This window comes from Anguilla rostrata, chromosome 7 (genome assembly GCF_018555375.3).
Source record: "Anguilla rostrata isolate EN2019 chromosome 7, ASM1855537v3, whole genome shotgun sequence".
Lineage (NCBI taxonomy): Eukaryota > Metazoa > Chordata > Actinopteri > Anguilliformes > Anguillidae > Anguilla > Anguilla rostrata.
In genome coordinates, this window is record NC_057939.1 from 8145214 (window position 1) to 8162141 (window position 16928).

The 16928-nt window shown below is 46.5% G+C and overlaps 1 protein-coding gene across 3 annotated transcripts in view; it reads left to right on the forward strand.

The window, feature by feature from the left end:
* Nucleotides 1-16928, forward strand: part of sfmbt2 (Scm like with four mbt domains 2) — a 69045-nt gene that overhangs the window by 34041 nt on the left and 18076 nt on the right. For all 3 annotated transcript variants that reach the window (XM_064342617.1, XM_064342619.1, XM_064342618.1), the window contains 6 exons: nt 2481-2578; nt 7482-7583; nt 10371-10518; nt 10795-10877; nt 12769-12895; nt 16112-16225. In XM_064342617.1, coding sequence (XP_064198687.1) covers nt 2481-2578; nt 7482-7583; nt 10371-10518; nt 10795-10877; nt 12769-12895; nt 16112-16225 — 672 coding nt within the window. The remainder of the gene's footprint in view (nt 1-2480; nt 2579-7481; nt 7584-10370; nt 10519-10794; nt 10878-12768; nt 12896-16111; nt 16226-16928) is intronic.

Below are 16928 nucleotides of genomic sequence, written 5' to 3' on the forward strand. Positions count from 1 at the left end.
GAGGAAATTGGGAGCACTGTAGAGAGAGGAATGTGAAATAGCTGAAACGCTGAGAGGCTGTGTCATCGTGTTGCGTCATTACATGAGGAATGAATGAGGAAATGTCATTCCAGCCTCCACGGAGAGGATCATTGAATTATCTTTTGTTTTTTTTTTATTTTACGAATGTACTTTTACAGGGAGGACAAAGCACATCAGTGGACATTAGGGTAAACGTGCCGGCATAGGCCGACTGGCTGGTTTTCATCTGCAGTCCCTGAGCATGAAGGGGGGAGCTATTAAAAGACATCACATGAGAGCGGGACGACTGTCATAAAACGCGGCCAGCCGACAGGAAATGTAAAAAGCTGCAGACAGGATATGCATAATGTAACGTAATTACAGGCATGATATGGCTTGTTGTAATTTGACATGACGATCAAACACGGCTCACTCATTTCTGCTGATTCTAAAAGTACCCAAAGAATGATGGATTATTAGTAGAGCGATCAGTATTAATGTGTGTGTAAACAAGCACACCAGAAGGTAGCTGATTAAGTCAATCTTCCTGGGATTTCCACGTGACAATACCGCTATGTTTGCATAATCAGACATTTCTGTACAGAAAAGCTAATTGTTGTTGTTGGTTATTTATATAGAATACATTTTCTTAGACAGAGATGTTTTGGCAAAAGTCCTATTCAGATATTCATGTGTGATCAAATCAGAATGCTTCTAGCTTCAACAATGGCAAAGGTAGAACTTTTAGGTTTGAGCACATAGATATGGTGATGCGCTCTGCCTGTTATTCACAAGCGCTTTCTTTCGAAATTTGTAAGTGATTCTGATCCGTTCCGGAATATTCAGAAAGAATGTCGTGTACTTAAATGAATGTGAGCACTCTAAATTTGGAATGAAGTAGCTCTCCATTCTGCGATAAACAAGTATATCTCATCGGTCCCTTAGAAGAGACCGTAATTGCTCAAACGCCTCTGTAGAAGCAAGGCCATTTATTCTGTTGCGTTCACTTTATCACATTTATTTTTATCACATTTATTCCGAGGGCAAAGTGCAACATTGCTGCTTTAATGATTCACAGCATTATAATGCTGTGTGTTCACACCTTCGTGTGTGTGTGTGTGTGGGTACATACGAACAGTGTTTTAAACAAATTGAATACCGCTATGATTAATGTCAGCATGACCTTGTTGTTCAGTGGACAAACCGAGTGGAATCGCTGAATGATGTCTTCCCTATCCACACTCGCAATTATGGCTTTTTCGACGGTTTGACTGAGTCACCGTGTTTTTATCCAAATGTTAATGCATTGTTACGCGCTCTGTGACCTTTTTAACATTGCTATGCTTTTCCTTCTGCCACCGTTCGGTTCACAAGAGGAAAATTCGTCACCCGTATCTACTGAACTGCATATCGATGAGTCTTTTCCTTCAGGTATTTAAAAAGAAATATAGAATGGAACCGTCAGACTTTGTCCGAATGATGCTGCATATGGAAAACTCAAATGCCCTGCCTGTAGCCTTTCCTCGTTTAGCCCACACGTTGGTCTATTAGCCTGGATGCAGCTATACTGAGTATATATGACGGCACGGTATTTTTTTTTCTTGGTGAATTTTTGGGCTGGGTCGTTGCTGCGTTGTCTCAAGGTGCACTGCACGATCCTCGTGTCTCTCGTCAGAAATGTTCACGTCACGTTTCGGGGAGATGCACGTCGCAGCCGAAGGCACGTTCAGGAAAGCCGGCGGCGTTGACGACCGCGCCGCGGAACGAGGAAGCGGGAACGCGTTTATTTGCGGTCTTTAGCGTACTTCCCGCGAAAGGAAGAGCAGGGGCCGGGATTTAAACCCTACTGCTAAGATTTTGCTCCTGAAACGTACCAATGGACACTTTTGAGTGAAGTCAGTGCAATATCTGTGTCGGAGCAGCTTCCTAAATAGGTGACATTGTTCCCAATATGAAGAGATGTCACTCTGAAGCGTATAGGAATGCTATTTGGGCGTGCGGTGTGGTATCGTGAGCTGTAAACTTGAGAATAAGAGACAACTCAATTACCCTCCCAGATGGGGAATGCACAAAGCGTTTCTGGCTGAACGTGTACTGAATCCTTGATTGGCTACCAAGTTGCGATGATGTCAGTATAGGCCCTCCTGTCAGCTGATACCTGTCTAGATTACCATCAATGATTTGATCATGGCTACGGTACACAGCTTTCTTGTGAGTGTACCGTAGCCATGTCATTCACAGGTAAAGTACAGGGCACCCGGTTAATTATGACAGAGTGGTGTATCCTGAATTCTGCACTTGTTATGAATTCCTCGAAACTCTCACTTTGGCTCCGGATCAACATTGCTTGACATTGTGCCAAAACACAAAGTCTGATTTACTAAGGGCTCAATTGACTTTGAAACGTGGCCCAGGTTCCAGTACTCTTCCTTATTCGCACTACTTCCTGGCGTGATGTCCTTTCCCTTCTTCCCCTCCAGAGCTGCAGAGTTTGAAGAGCGCCCCCGAGTGGCGGGAGGCCCTGGACAGGGCCAGGGCAGAGGCGGAGAAGCACCCCCTCCCCTTGGAGATTTTCAAGGTGAGCGTGTCCCACCAACTGCACAGGCTGGGTCTGGGTATGAGATGGACCTATTAACTCTGCATTACTGTTGAATGGAAAGACATAAACGGTTAAGACAAGGGCTGCCCAGTCTTGTTCCTGGAGACATGCCTTCCTGTAGGTTTTCACTCCTACCCTAACAAAGTACACCATTCAACAGCTAGCGATCTTGTTGAGCACCTAATTAATACAATCAGGTGTGCCAAATTAGGGTTGAAATGAGAACTTACAGGATGGCAGATCTCCAGGAACATGATTGGGTAGCCCTGAGTTTAGAAAAAAATGCACATCAAGTACGCACACAAACCCACACACACACACACACACACATATGCACTGTATAATCCTCCTAAGACCCGGCAGTTCATTTTTGTCCCCTGTAAGGGACATGAGTCTCTGCTCTTATTCTCAAGAACCACATATTCTACTTTGCTGAAACCTAAACAGCATCTCAGCAAAATATTTTCAGTATTTTCGAAAATATTTTACATACATGGACGACAATAGCATGTCAGGTGACGTTTCTGTTGGGTCTCAGGAGGACAGTCTGTGGAAGAAATTTGCCGTCCTAAATGTTCATTTCAAAATGTAAGTGAACAATGCCTCTTTCATCAATCTGTCTGAAATGATATGACAAAGACGAAGCAAATAAACTCTGCCTTTGCTTCTGCAAGATAATAACGCAAAGTTACTTTTGAATCGATGGCGGATCAATATCAGCTGCGTTTCTCCTTGATGAGTGGCTTTTTGTACATCGATTGAAGCGTTTCACGAATCCAGACTGATGACTCCGCCTCGCTGATGGATTGTTACCCCTCTCAGCGTTGCTCGTGCGTTGTCCGGCAACCGTGACACGGCAGCGGCTGTCGTCCATGTTGGCTCCAGGGAAAACCCCGCCCCTCGCGTCACGTGATTCACGCCGGCTCTGCCGTTGGTGCCGTGCCTGTTGTCGCGTGTCGTGTTATAATTTCAGGTGAATCTGCGGTTCTTCCTCTGTTTGTTTTTTTCCTCTCGCCCCCCCCTCCATGGGCCCTGCGGGGGCGGAGCCTCCTACCTTTGTGGTCCAGCGTTGGTGTGCTGAGTGGCGAGCACGCTCGGTAATATGCATCTGCATATTACAAATTTAGGCTGGAACGGTGGTTTTTCCCCACTCTGTTTGCTGGTTTCGGTTCAGAACTGGAGCATGGGCACCACCCCCACACACGCACCACATAGGTAAACATCAATTAATCACGCCGAAGCACTCTTCAGTGGAAGATTCCTCAAAACCGTTTTGTCTGTTGATATGTTTTTGTTGGCACGGTTCATCTCAAGCCAGGTCTGATCATAAGTCCTGCCTTTCTCTTCTTCCTGAAGCACCATGAATTCCCAATCGAAAGAAAATGTCCGTGTAAGACAGTAAAAAAGCTCATTATTAGCCAGTGAAAAACTGCCATCTTTATTTTAACCAGATTCCATTTCTCCATTTAGCTGACACTCTGGTACTGAGGGATTTACACAGACTAGTTTTACATACAGTTTGTTTATACTGCTGGATACGGTACTGAAGCAGTCCTGAGTAGGAACCTTGCTCAAGGGAACAATGGCCAAGGGGTAACAATGGCAGTGGGGAATTGAACCTGTGACAAGCCCACTTCCCTAACCATTACGCTACACAGTTATAAATGCTGTGCGCTGTGCTAACTGCTTACAGTAGGTTCTAATAACAGATTCTAATATGGTTTCTCCTGTTAATCGTGTGAGCATCCTGTCAGTGTACTGCTTTATGACACATTTTGCATTACTGTTCATGCTACTGAAGGTAATTGACATCTTGTGCATCCACTGCTGGGGTTGATAGCGTTTGATACCGTCATGGCCGACTGACTAGTTCTCAAGTGAAGAGCTGAGAGTGAGCCAGTGCTGAGAAAGGCTTTCAGGCTCGCTGAGCATTATTAGTTGAAGAGGTCTGACAGTATCATGTGAAACAATTTCCGTTGGACTCGGAGCTGTGTACAGTAACTAAGTGCACACTGACCGGCCCAGGTCGGCCTTTCTTTCCGTCGCCGTGGCGACTCTCTCGTTTCTCGCATTGCAAAGGCTCCTGGGTTGTTAAATTGGACATTTAGAGAAGAGATGCTGTTCCCTGCGGGCTATGGCAACACAGACCCCGCCAGTCACCCCGCGACTCAGCAATAAATACATATTTCACCCCCGTGCTGCAGCAGCGAACATCAACTATATCGAGCTGCCGTGTGATTAATGCTCTCACTACGCGGTGCTCGCCAGTGGCATTTTGAAAAACTATTTTTATTCGCAGGGACAGATTGAAGTGGGTTTTCATTTCGCCCGTCGTCCGCTCGCGGACGTTACGGAGAGCAAGCGCGCTCAGCCGGCAAAACGTATCTGCGGCTCGTTCGTACACGTGTCCTCTCATTGGAGCAGGGCCTCGGCTGGTCTGTAATGAGGGCTGGGGGGGGCGGGGCCTGTCGCCGGGGCTGCACAGAGACTCCGCCCCCCCCCGGCCTCATGATTCCGGTCTCCATGCCGATAGGAGAGTGAAACGTGTGAGCTTACCCTGGGCTTCTGAGAGACTCGTATTATTTTGAAAGGGTAGACTCTATTTAAATATTGCTCTCCATGGCAATGAAATGGGATGAAAAGGCTTTGACTTTCAACCTCTGTCCTTTTGGCTATGTTAATACATGAAAGGCAAAAGAGAAAATGGGAAACTATGGAAAGATATACTTTTTCATTTGATTCATACCCTTGATTGATTGGGACCCAAGTGCCTAGTTGATGAATTTACAAATATGCTTGCATGGAAGTCCTTAATTAATCTGAGGTTCATATGCATTTTTTCTCTTGCCTACATTTAAAATGCCTGACCTGGAATGTTCTTTCTATAGTGAGGGAAGCCTGTTGAAATGCATTCTTGTAAATTAAATAGATCAGGCCATTTTTTGTGGTCCATTGTCCATTAATGCCTCAAATTGGCCTTTCGACCCCTGATCAACTGATGACTGTTTTTCTTTTGCTTCCCAAACACAAGTTTAAAAGGTGATTGTATGGTCTGGCCTTTTTTCTGAAGAGCTTTTTATGGTCTATGACCATAGATTTCCTCCCAGCGTTTCCCCCTGCCAGTTCACACTCGTGTTCACCGTAGGCCACTTCCTGACCATGTGACCTACTGTAAGTGGGAACGACTTGTCGGCATGGTAATCAATTACTGACGGCAGTGCTGTCATGTCCGCTTGCGAGCAGGGCAAGAGGCGGGATCACAGATTTTCCCAACAACACGAGGATTTCACTTCAGAATGAAGAGATTTGGAGCAGAGGGAGAGAGAAAGAGAAGGAGGAATGTTTGGGAGAGAGCGGTGCTCACGTTTCCATCATTATAGATTTATGTGAATTTTCAATTCACAGCTTCACGCGAAATGGCTAATCGAAACAGCTATTGTGTCCGTGAAAAATATAGGGTGGTTTTTGTTGAGAGTTAAGAGAAATGCGTAATTAGGCTGTCTAAATGTGGATTAAGACTGATGGAAACAGCTGAAATTCACATAATCCTTTCCCTCACACAACTGCCTCACACAACCCACCGTTCTTTCAGTGATTCACTCAGATGAGCAGCTTCCTGGGATCAAGGCATTCTACCTTTCATTGGCACAGAGACTCAGAAACGGCCTTTCACAGCAGATCTTTTGCACAAAGCTTGACTTGACTGCTGGTCGCACTGCAAGCTGCTAAATTGGTTAAACTTCTGCCTCTTCTTCATTTGACCCTTTAGCTTAAGACGCAGAATGGCAGCACTGGAGACGGTCGAACACTGCTGTGAGTCAGACCTACTCCAGCACGCCAGAGCTGATTAATATTCCAACACTCAGACATCGGCTAATTATGCCTACTCATTTTGTGGGCGTTCAAGGTTGGATAGTTGATACTTATTAGAAAGCAGAGCCCTGCTAGTCAAATGTTGATCAAACAATAAGACACGCCCGGCCGTCCCTCTATTGAAAATGAGATTCAGAGGGCGTGAGGGTAAAAAAGGATTTTCCTGGCGTTCTGCGCGCTCGTTCGTCGCCACGGGAGACCGCGGCGTCACGCTCGGATCCGGATCCTTTCTGTTTCACTCGGGGTGCGGGCCGGTCGGACCAGATAACGTTTCGCTCGTCTGAACTTGGCGCTGGAGGGGGGGGTCACGCTCGTTTAACTGGTGGAACTCGGTGATCGAGTTGTGACCTCCGGGGCCCTCTGGCTGCTTAGCGCCCGCGTGCGCGATCCGCATTGACGTCCTGTTTTGGATGGATTACACTCTGCCCTGTTTATTACAGTGTAGCCAAGCAGTACTATGCTTCTGTGTGATTTCTTTGAATGGTAACATAGAGTATGGTAATCGTTTTGAAGCTGTGTTCAAGCTCTCGATGCAGGCTCTGCATTCTTTGTGTGGTCTGTACTTCACTGTAGTCCAAACACGAGTTACCAGTGCACCAGTGTGTGTGCGTGTTTGCATGTGCATTTGTGTGTGCATTTGCATTTGTATTTCGGTTGTGTGTATGTTGGAGTGTTTGAGTGCTTTGTGTGGCAGCTTTGTGTGTGTGTGATATTGAGTGTTTTTTGGCATTTCATGTTGTGTGTATGTTGGAGTGTTTGAGTGTGCTTTTGTGTGTGCATTTGCGTTTGTATTTGTTGTGTGTATGTTTTGGTGTTTGAGTGTGCTTTTGTGTGTGCATTTGCGTTTGTATTTCGGTTGTGTGTATGTTGGAGTGTTTGAGTGTGCTTTTGTGTGTGCATTTGCGTTAGTGTTTCTGTTTTGTGTATGTTTGCGTGTGCTCTGATGTGTGTGACTGGATAAACGGCCAAGTGTGTGCGTTACGCTGACTCATCGCTCCGTGTCATTCAGGATCACGCAGACCTGCGCGAACACGCCTTCCGGACGGGGATGAAGCTGGAGATGGTGTCACCCCAGGAACCGTTCCACATCTGCCCCGTGTCCGTGACCCAGGTGAGCCGAGCTGGCCCAAACATCAGGCCAAATCAAACCAAGCATGCTGGAACTGTTTCATGGTGTGTCAGAGTAGGTCCAAAGCAAGACAGTCTCCAGTATGTGACCAGTTATTGGACAGAAACAGGGTTTGTTTGGGTTTATATGGCTGGATAGTGATTTTCAGAGAGTAGCCTATACAAAAATGGCTGACCAAGCACAACTCACCACGGACCTCATTAAACTCTGTGGTTCAGGGATCCTGAAGACACGCGCACACACACACAAATGCACAGGCACATATACACGTACACACCCACACACACACACACCCACAAAAACACGCACACACACATACACACACGCATACAAAGACGCACACACCCACACACACACACCCACAAAAACACGCACGCACACATACACACACGCATACAAACACACACCCACACATGCACAAGATTCCCTGAAATCATTATTCCTTTGCTGCTGCTTGCGCCCCTCAGCTACAGACCTTTGGCTTTATTCCTGTCCCACCTCGCTCTTAGTTTTTAACTGAAGAACTGTCCCTCGAAAAAACTGCTCCCCCTCTCCCCCGCATCACGTGACCTCGACCTTGGAGCAGAGCCAGTAGATAATTGTGCAATAAGAATCAGCCCGAGTTGCAGTTTCGATTCTGTGGAAAAATTCCTGGTGGCGCATTCTTCCAGTCGTACGGGTTCCTGCTAACAGCGCCTCCAGTGCATTTCCTGTCACCTGTGGCGTTCGCCGCTTTTTCAGGGTGTGCTCATTGTTTCGCGTGTCTCCTACCGGTCGCTGCCCATTAACGGCGAGACGGGCCCGTGGCGCATAGATTAACTGGCTGTGGAGAACACGTAGATATCCACAGGAAAGCAGTTTGCATTGCGCTGTTTACAAAGCTTCCTGTTTGGTGTGATCAACCGTCACCGTGTTCTTTGTCACCTCCTCCCTTCTGGAATAGCTTCACGTTTTGACGAAAGGTCGGGTGGTCTGTTCCTCGCTTCATAAGAAAGCTCGTCTCTGTTGGTGTGTTTGACTTTTGTGGAAAAAGCTGTGCAGTGTTTGTTTGAATGTCTTAGGCCATTGTAAATTTGCTTAAGAACCCTCTAGTTGTTATGGATTCTTTCTGTTGACAGGCTTGCGCAATACTTGCTTGAATTGATCTCTTTGCACACTGTGAAATCATTTAATAACGTGCTTCTGTTTTTGTTAAGATTATTAATCCATATTTATATGGTTCTAGTTTTCCTTTTCTTAAAGGAAAAGAGTGTGTAGTACCATGATGTGCCATGATGCTCTTATAAAAATATTTTATATTAGAAAAACACACACCTTCAGGGTTGATTCTGGAGAAGATGTCTACTGATCTCTTTTGTAAGCTTAATTGAATTTGGTTAGTCATTCACAAAAAGGACTTGTCCCAGACATGTGGGCCCATTCACACACAATAACTGGAACACATCTTATGCAACAGACCGCCCCTAAAAAGATATTTAACAGGGAATTCCCAGATTGCGTATCATGAAAATACCTGACTGAGAATACATGCTAGCAATGTGCAGAAAGAGAACCATCTGTATTCTGTATTCTGTATGTGTCCACGTTCACAGAACGTAATACTCAGTATATGTTCTAGTGTTGTTCTTTCATAACGCCATTTTAAATTTTCTGTGTAAAAACTTCTCTTAGATTTTTTTCCTAAAAGAATTGTTGAATACCTGTTACTACTTTGCGTCAGTTTGTTTTGGCTTGTCAGATCTGGGGGGTGTGAGTTTCCCCAAAGGTTGAAGTGAGCTGTTTACTGCACATAGTCTTTGTTTGGGGGGGACTGACGGCCCCCTCAGTGCCATGGGCGTTGTGATTGGTTTAACCCTCCGCCCGTTTACCGCCAGTCAGGGATTTGAAGTGTGCCATGCTGATGGCATAATTAAGACCAGGACACGTTTGTGAAATTAAATGGCTCCCATGGTCAGGTGTCTCAGAAAGCAAGTCATTGCAGGAAGTTATAATTATCGACCAACCCCCACCCCCCTCCCCTCCCCCCCGCGCCCAACCCAACTCTCCAACCAGCTGACAGGCCTCAACCAGTTACGCCCCTTATACCCCACCTGTCTCTACTCCAGCGCCGAGAAACAGCATGTATCTTTTATCTAAGATGTCTTGAACACTCTCTTTCATCTTCTTTCCTTCTCGCTGCCTGTCTGTTCATGCTGCAGTCTATCCCTCTCTCCTCTCCTCTCTTCCCTTCTCTTCCTCTTAACTGTCCATTGGTTCTATTGGGTTTCCTCTTTTAATCTTTTTAATGTGTGCTTCATACATCTCATGCCATTTCAGGACTGTTCAGTTATGATATGAAATGCAGTTATTCCTGCATGTGCTGTGCGTTCAGTGGCGACTGTGTGTGTGTGTGTGTGCACGCGTGTGCGAGTGTGTGTGTGTGTGTGTGTGTGTGGGTGTGCCCGCTTATCCCTCTTGGTTGTAAAACAGTCCATTTATCACATAATTTGTGCTGCTTTCAAACTCTGCTGTATCTCAGAGCCTCCCCTGTCTTTCAATGCCCGTACAACAGGCATACTGAGATTCCCTTATTTTTATTTCTTATTAACCTATTATTTATTTACTTACAAAAGTAATGCATTTCAGAGATTTTTTGTCTCTGAATAAACCAAAATGCATATTGTCCAAAACATACTATACGTGTTCCTCGTCTGAATTTTATCTCTTCTGTGCTGTATGGCTTTTGGAGGAGTATCTGCCTATTGACGTTGGCATCTGTTGGCACTCCAGGTCTACAATGAGAACTACTTCCAGGTGACCGTGGATGACCTCACCCCTGAGGCCGTGCCCTACTCTGTGGTGTGCCACGCTGAGTCCCCTGGCATCCTGCCCACCCAGTGGTGCCTTAAAAATGGGGTGAGCCTTGAGCGCCCCAAAGGTAAGACCTCATCCCGTGCCCAATAGCTGCCCTTTGCTGTACACAGTAAAATGTCCAGTGTTAATTCAACTCTTGACAGTGGTAATTCAACTCTTAACAGATAACACTCTAGAATATGGGACCAAGTGTTATCTGTTTATTAACAGTTGAATTAACACTATCAGAGTTGAATTAACACTGGACATTTTACTGTGTGGCAAGCCTGAAACTGCTAAGTAAACTCTCTCTCTCTCCTCCCTCCATCTTCCCTGGCTCTCTCTCTTTCTCCTGTATCAGGTTACCAGAGCCAGGACTTTGATTGGGCAGATTATCTGAAGCAGAGTGGCACAGAGGCCGCCCCTGATGCCTGTTTCCCAAACGTAAGGAAATTTTTTTCGGGGATGGCATCCTCGCTGACGATTGGGCAGTGACTGTGAGGATGATGTGATGAAAGCACTGTACTGAGTCCTGATTGGCTCCCGTTCCCTCTACACACCTCAGCGTCCTGAACAGGCATTGTGTTATGTACATTCTACTCTTTGGGGTGTTACAGACGAGCAGTAGATGAATTATACTGTAGGCAAAATGATTCCTTTTGATGGACTGAATAGCCTTTTCTCACTAGAAATGTTCTTGAGTTTTGATTTATCGATATTATAAATAGTAATGGATGTTTTTTTTTTTTTTGTGTGCTTTAATAAAATGCACCATTGCCTTCGGTCTGACAATTAATGACAGCATTGCTCACCCAGCACGGGACTTTGATCTTTTGATCTGAAAAACCGCTGGTTGATTGTTCTCAAGGCCTTAGGCCACCAGGAAGCAGGAAGCTGCCACTAACTATTTCAGCTCGTAATAAACAGCCAAACACCAAAATACACTCATGTGAATCGCTTCTAAATGTGCGTTTAAATTTATATTGCCAGTCACTCTGCACCAGGAGCCGGGGAACTAAGGTTTTCTTTCTGTGAAAGCACAGCCGTGCTAGGTGACGCACGCGTGTTATGTCCCATAACTGTCACGTCAAAGTACATAAATACCATTTCCATTCAAAATATGTTCTCACGAGTGGAGGAGAAGCTATTCACAAAATGGGATCCATGTGCCCCGGAGCTCACGCAGACGCATACTTGAGAACGGAATCGTTTTCGAACACGACTTTCCCGAGTCAAAAGGGGTTTATTGAACCAGCAAATGCTGTTTCAGCCTTTTTTTAAAATACGACGGAGTCCAAAACAGTTCTTTTCTCGAACGTCTCGATGCGTACGTATTCCTTTAGTCTGCGCGAGAGAAGGCTCTAGCCTCTGTAATAACGGGTGGGGGGGGGGTCGCTGGTGTCTGGTCTCATAATCCGGCGTCCGCTCCTCTTTGCTGAGCGGGGAGCCCAGCCGCGGCCGTTTTTTTTTCTGCTGACCGCCCCGTAACTTTGTCACGACCAGTTTGACGTTTAATCTGATGTTATGAAAAAAAAAAGGAGGCCCCAGATTACATCTGTCGAGAGAAACAAGTCCCGGCGCATTACCGCCAAACAGCGGGGCCGGTGAGAAGGGCCGTCTCCCCCCTGTCCCCGGGGCACTCCGCATTGATTGTTTCATTCACTTAACGTGATTTACTGCGTTGATGGGGCATTTTAACTCTGAGGATGACTAATGCGCCACACTGCATTACGGTCCCAGCGCCGCTTACAGGGAAACAGACCAGTCCCCGCGTTCTCCTCGGCACAGTCTGCCGGCGCATTCGAAGAATGACATTTAAACTACAGCCCATCTCACAAATCAAATTGCTCCGGCTGGTGTATGAATGAATATGTCTTTGGATGGCTATGATTGTTTTTTTTTTTCCCCCACACGGAGATTATGACATAAAGATTACGCCCGGCTTCGGATTAGTTCCTGGGGAAGATTTGCATTTTTCTTTTTGTCTCTGGCGTTTTTTTTTTTTCCTTTTTCTTTTTGTGCTGGTTTGCATTTGTGTGTGCGCATGTTTTGTGTGTGTGTTTGTGTGTTGGCCATTATCACCCATTGATAAGTTTGGTTTATCTTTGGTGTGTCAGTGCGTGTGTCCGTGTGTTAGGAGGGGGTGGGGGTGTGTGTATGCGTATGCGTGTGCGTCCAGTCTTTGATACGTTTGTCTAGAGGTTTATCTTTTGTGTGTTTGTGCGTGTGTCTGTGTGTTGGGAGGGGGGTATATGCGCGTGTGTGTCCAGCCATTGATAAGTTTGCCCGTAGAGCTTTATCTTTTGTGTGTTGTTTTTTTTTTTCGCGTGTGCAGACATCCAGCAGTCGGGGCTTCAGCGAGGGTGTGTGGCTGGAGGTGGTGAACCCCATGAAGCCCTCGGAGATCTGTGTGGCCGCGGTCAGACGAGTGAGGGGAAGGCTGATGTGGCTAACCCTGGAAGGTGAGGCCTCCTCCGTCGCCTGTTCATGCTCGTGTCTGATGTCAGCTTCAGTCCTCATGAGAATGCCCAGAATATCTGTGCTAACCTCGAAGGTGAGTCCGTCCGCCATGTTCGTGCTCGTCGAGTGATCCAAGCATTTGTTCCCCCATGAGAATGCCCCAGAATATGCTGGTGCTAACCCTAGAAGGTGAGGCCTCCCTGTCCGCCACGTTTGATAGCTTGCGTCCGAGTGATCCAAGCATTCGGTCCCCCGTGAGATTGCCCCAGAATATCATGGTGTATGCCCTCTATCTCACAAGACACTGTGGGAAAACTCATGCCTAGAATGTAAAACATGTTCTTATTTTTATTTCTTTTTTTCCCAGTGCCGTTGGCTAACAAACTGTATAATGTGGGGTCATAACAGCAGAGTATTACTGTAGGTCTCATTTTTCTGCGTCTGTGTTTTTCTCTCTGCCTCTGCTGAGGAGAGCGGACGAGCCTGCCACCGTGCCCACATTACTCATGGCCCTCAGCTGACGCTTGAGTCATCTCAATGTTTTTCTTTTTTTTTTTGTGTGAAACCACCTCAAAATAAACATGTTTATAGCCTTCATAACAGGATCGCTGGATGAATGTTAGCTGCACTTCAGCCATTTTGTCTCGTGTTGTGCTACAGAATAGACCCTTTATATGCCCTCTTTAAAAAAAGACAGGGCCGTAATATCTTTAATGCTGTCGTAAAAAATAAACCTTGGACGTGTGCTGCGCGAGCTCGGTGCTCAGATCTGGCTCTGGAAAGCTTCTTTATGATCATTTCAGGCGGAGTTATGTTCCCCGTTAAGTCACAGGGCCTTTGTCATAGCAAGGCCTTATGAATAGTTTCATCACCAGCAATGGCTGACCTTTAACTTGAGCTAATTTACAGTCTGAGTTCCGTGATTTTAAGGGACTTCTCTCCTTGCCCATGAATGGGTTTTGTTCCCGGCGCCTGTGTAGGAGTCACTGGTACCGTGCGTCACGCCCAGCCAGATTCGATTAAGCCCTCTTTCGCTTCCCCCCTGTCTAGGCGCCTGGCCTTTCGGTGTCGGTGGTAACGGTGGCGATAAGGGGGGATTCCCGGCTTTGTTCAGCCTCGCGGTTTCGAAGAAGCGTGGAACGGGGGGGGGGGGGGTCCTATTTTTACGAGCACGGGGAGAGGCTGGTGCCTAACATATTGATATTTGTATATTTGACTGTAAGAGTTACTGTTATGATCCCTGCGCAGTACTCAGCCATGGCCGTATAAGCCAAGTGGGCATTTGTGGAGCAAGGTGCATTGTGGGACTGGGCGACGAGAAGGTGGGCGCAGCTGGAGGACGACGGGCTGAATTATATGAGGGGGCGCGTTTGGCGCTGGAGACGGCCCACCCCCGCAGTTGTTAGCGCTGACAGAGCGGGGGCCGGGGGGGAGGCTAAGAGCGGCATGGGGAGATGAAACAGGAAGTGGCGGGGAGGGGGGGACGTGTCGACAAGAGGAGGGTGTCAAACCACATCACTCATCTGCATTTATAGAGTCATCTCTGGGTGGAGCTGAGCGGGTCTCTGAGCGCAGAGTAACCGCCGCGTGGAAGAAGCGCGCAGTCCTTTTAGCCGTCTGTCTTCTGGGAGGGCGTCACAGATAGCGGAGGCCTTAGGACCCGCTGCAGAGAAAAGGTGTCTGCGCTCTGCACCAATCAGCTCCCGCATGAGGCCTCTGGCCAGTCAAGGAAATGAGAAACTCGGCAACCACGGCAACCATTATGAGAGCAGTTTCCACAGCTAAACACTGAAGCTGTGTGTCATGCGCGTGTCACATATACGCAAGTCTTAGCGCTTAAAAGCCTAGCCGCTGTCCTGTGCCACCTATTGGAAGCTACTCTGGTTAAAAATGCATGCTGCAGGTTAAGACACAGGGTATTACTGGTTAAGGAATTCATAGAGATCCTCCGTCGGTTGGCGGTCGAACACGTGTTCCCTTCCAACGTACTTAGTGCCAAACCCAGTTCACTTTCGCTCTGCAGTCCTCTTGCCTGAGCTTTGAAGCGAGCGCATTAGAGGACTGCACCTCAGACTCAGCTGGCGTGGACCATGCCGGCAGCCGTGAATGTAACACTTTCAAATCGGAGCATGACCTCCTTACGTTTGCTGCTGTACAAATTAGCAAGAGCTAATTTCATAACTGGGTTCAGTTCAGTGATCGTAAACTTCGCTTTACATTATTCAGATTCGAGCTCCATTGCTAAGAGCTGCGCTGTCAGAAGCCGAATCGGCCAAGAGCACAGACCATGTCCGTGTCACATTGGGGGGGGGGGTGGGATGGTTGTGTGTACACAGCAATTTACAGTGTAAGGGACCATAAGTACATCCACCTGAGTTATGTCAGCAAGCCCTGCCTGGACTGGCTAACAACATTCCCGGACCCACGAGTTTATGTGCAATATAATTAAAATACAACTAAATACAACTTCAATTATGCCAGCCTTAGAACCATAATGCAAACCATAGGCTCATACAGCAAGCATCCATATAAAACCATAAAGCATTCTATAACAGTCCGTACCTAATTAGAGAAGAAAAGCGTGGGATGTGGGAGTAGGGAGCGGGGACACAGGGTTATTTCACGTTCCCTCTATTCTATGTTTCATTGAAGTATAAGTACTGTTACATGATGGTATATAGAATCTGTTGGAGCATGTTATTTATTAATGTTTCTGAGAGCATGTATTCTGTAATGCATTTTTTATTCCCAGGAACATTTTTTGTTGCCTCTGCATATGCGTGAGGGTAAACGGTGAATTCACGCTACTATATTTACGCAGTTAATTTGAGCTGAATTATTGAATTATTTGGATTTGAGCTGAAAATATTGAAGCGTGATTTGAGTCAAGGCCGGAATTATTTGGGAGCTGGGGATATATATTTAAAAAGCTGGCATGGCAGTGATGCTGGTCCTGCTGGGAGGACAATATCCTAATGCCTCTCTCTCTCTCTCTCTCTATCTATCTCCCCCCTCTCTCTTTCTCTGACTCTCTCTCTATCTCGCCTCTGCTTCTCTCTGTCCCTTTCTCTCCCTCTATCTCTCTCTCCCCCTCTCTCATTCTCTCTCTCTCTCCCCCTCTCTTTCTGTCTCACTCGCCTCTCTCTCTCTGCCTATTTCTCTCTCTTTCTCTCTCTCTCTCCCTCCCCCTCTCCCCCCCCCCCTTCTCTCCCTTGCAGGTTTGGCAAAGCAGCTCCCTGAGATTGTGGTGGATGTGGAGTCTATGGAGATCTTCCCAGTGGGGTGGTGCGAGGCGAACGGATACCAGCTGACTCCGCCCCACCGGCCTGTGTGTGCGTATCCTGTCACCAACCGCCGCCGCCTGGCCTGGTTTTACAGCTTCATCCGAACGCGGCGTAGCCACGGCTGTGAACCGAAACATACAGATCAAATTCTACACATTCTTTTTAACACCAAGCAAAATTACACCCCCCCCCCCCAGGAAGTATAGTTGTTTAGATGCTTTGTGTGAATATCTGTAATACTGTACTTTTAAAAGTTTAAGCATGGCCATACACTCACCATGCCCAACTGAAAACTATTTTTATGCTCTGAAAATATTATGTCTACTGCAAATTTGCAAGTGTGCAGGCTAACCTCTATACAGCCTTGGTTAAATTTATTAAGCATTGTATGATAGTGGTAGTCTATGATGATACCATGGAAACATGGAAATGTTCTGATGGTTTTGATGGTTCAAAGATGGGTGAGAACACAAAGGTAATTCCTTTGCTGGAATTTACTCACCTAATTTTCACAGGTAGTCTCTGCTGCATTAACGGGTATCTCTGGAACGTCTGTGTGAAAGTGTAAATAAGTTGAAGAGTTTTAACTTATGCTGCCAAATTAAGGACCCTGAAAAACCTCTGGTTGTTATCTCTCAGTCCTCAAACATGCAGGGTTCGAGCCCTCTATTTAGAGCTGTGTCTCAAGCAATCATTCAATTAATTGCAGCCAATCATTTACCACTTAATCAGGTGCATGAGTGGAATACAA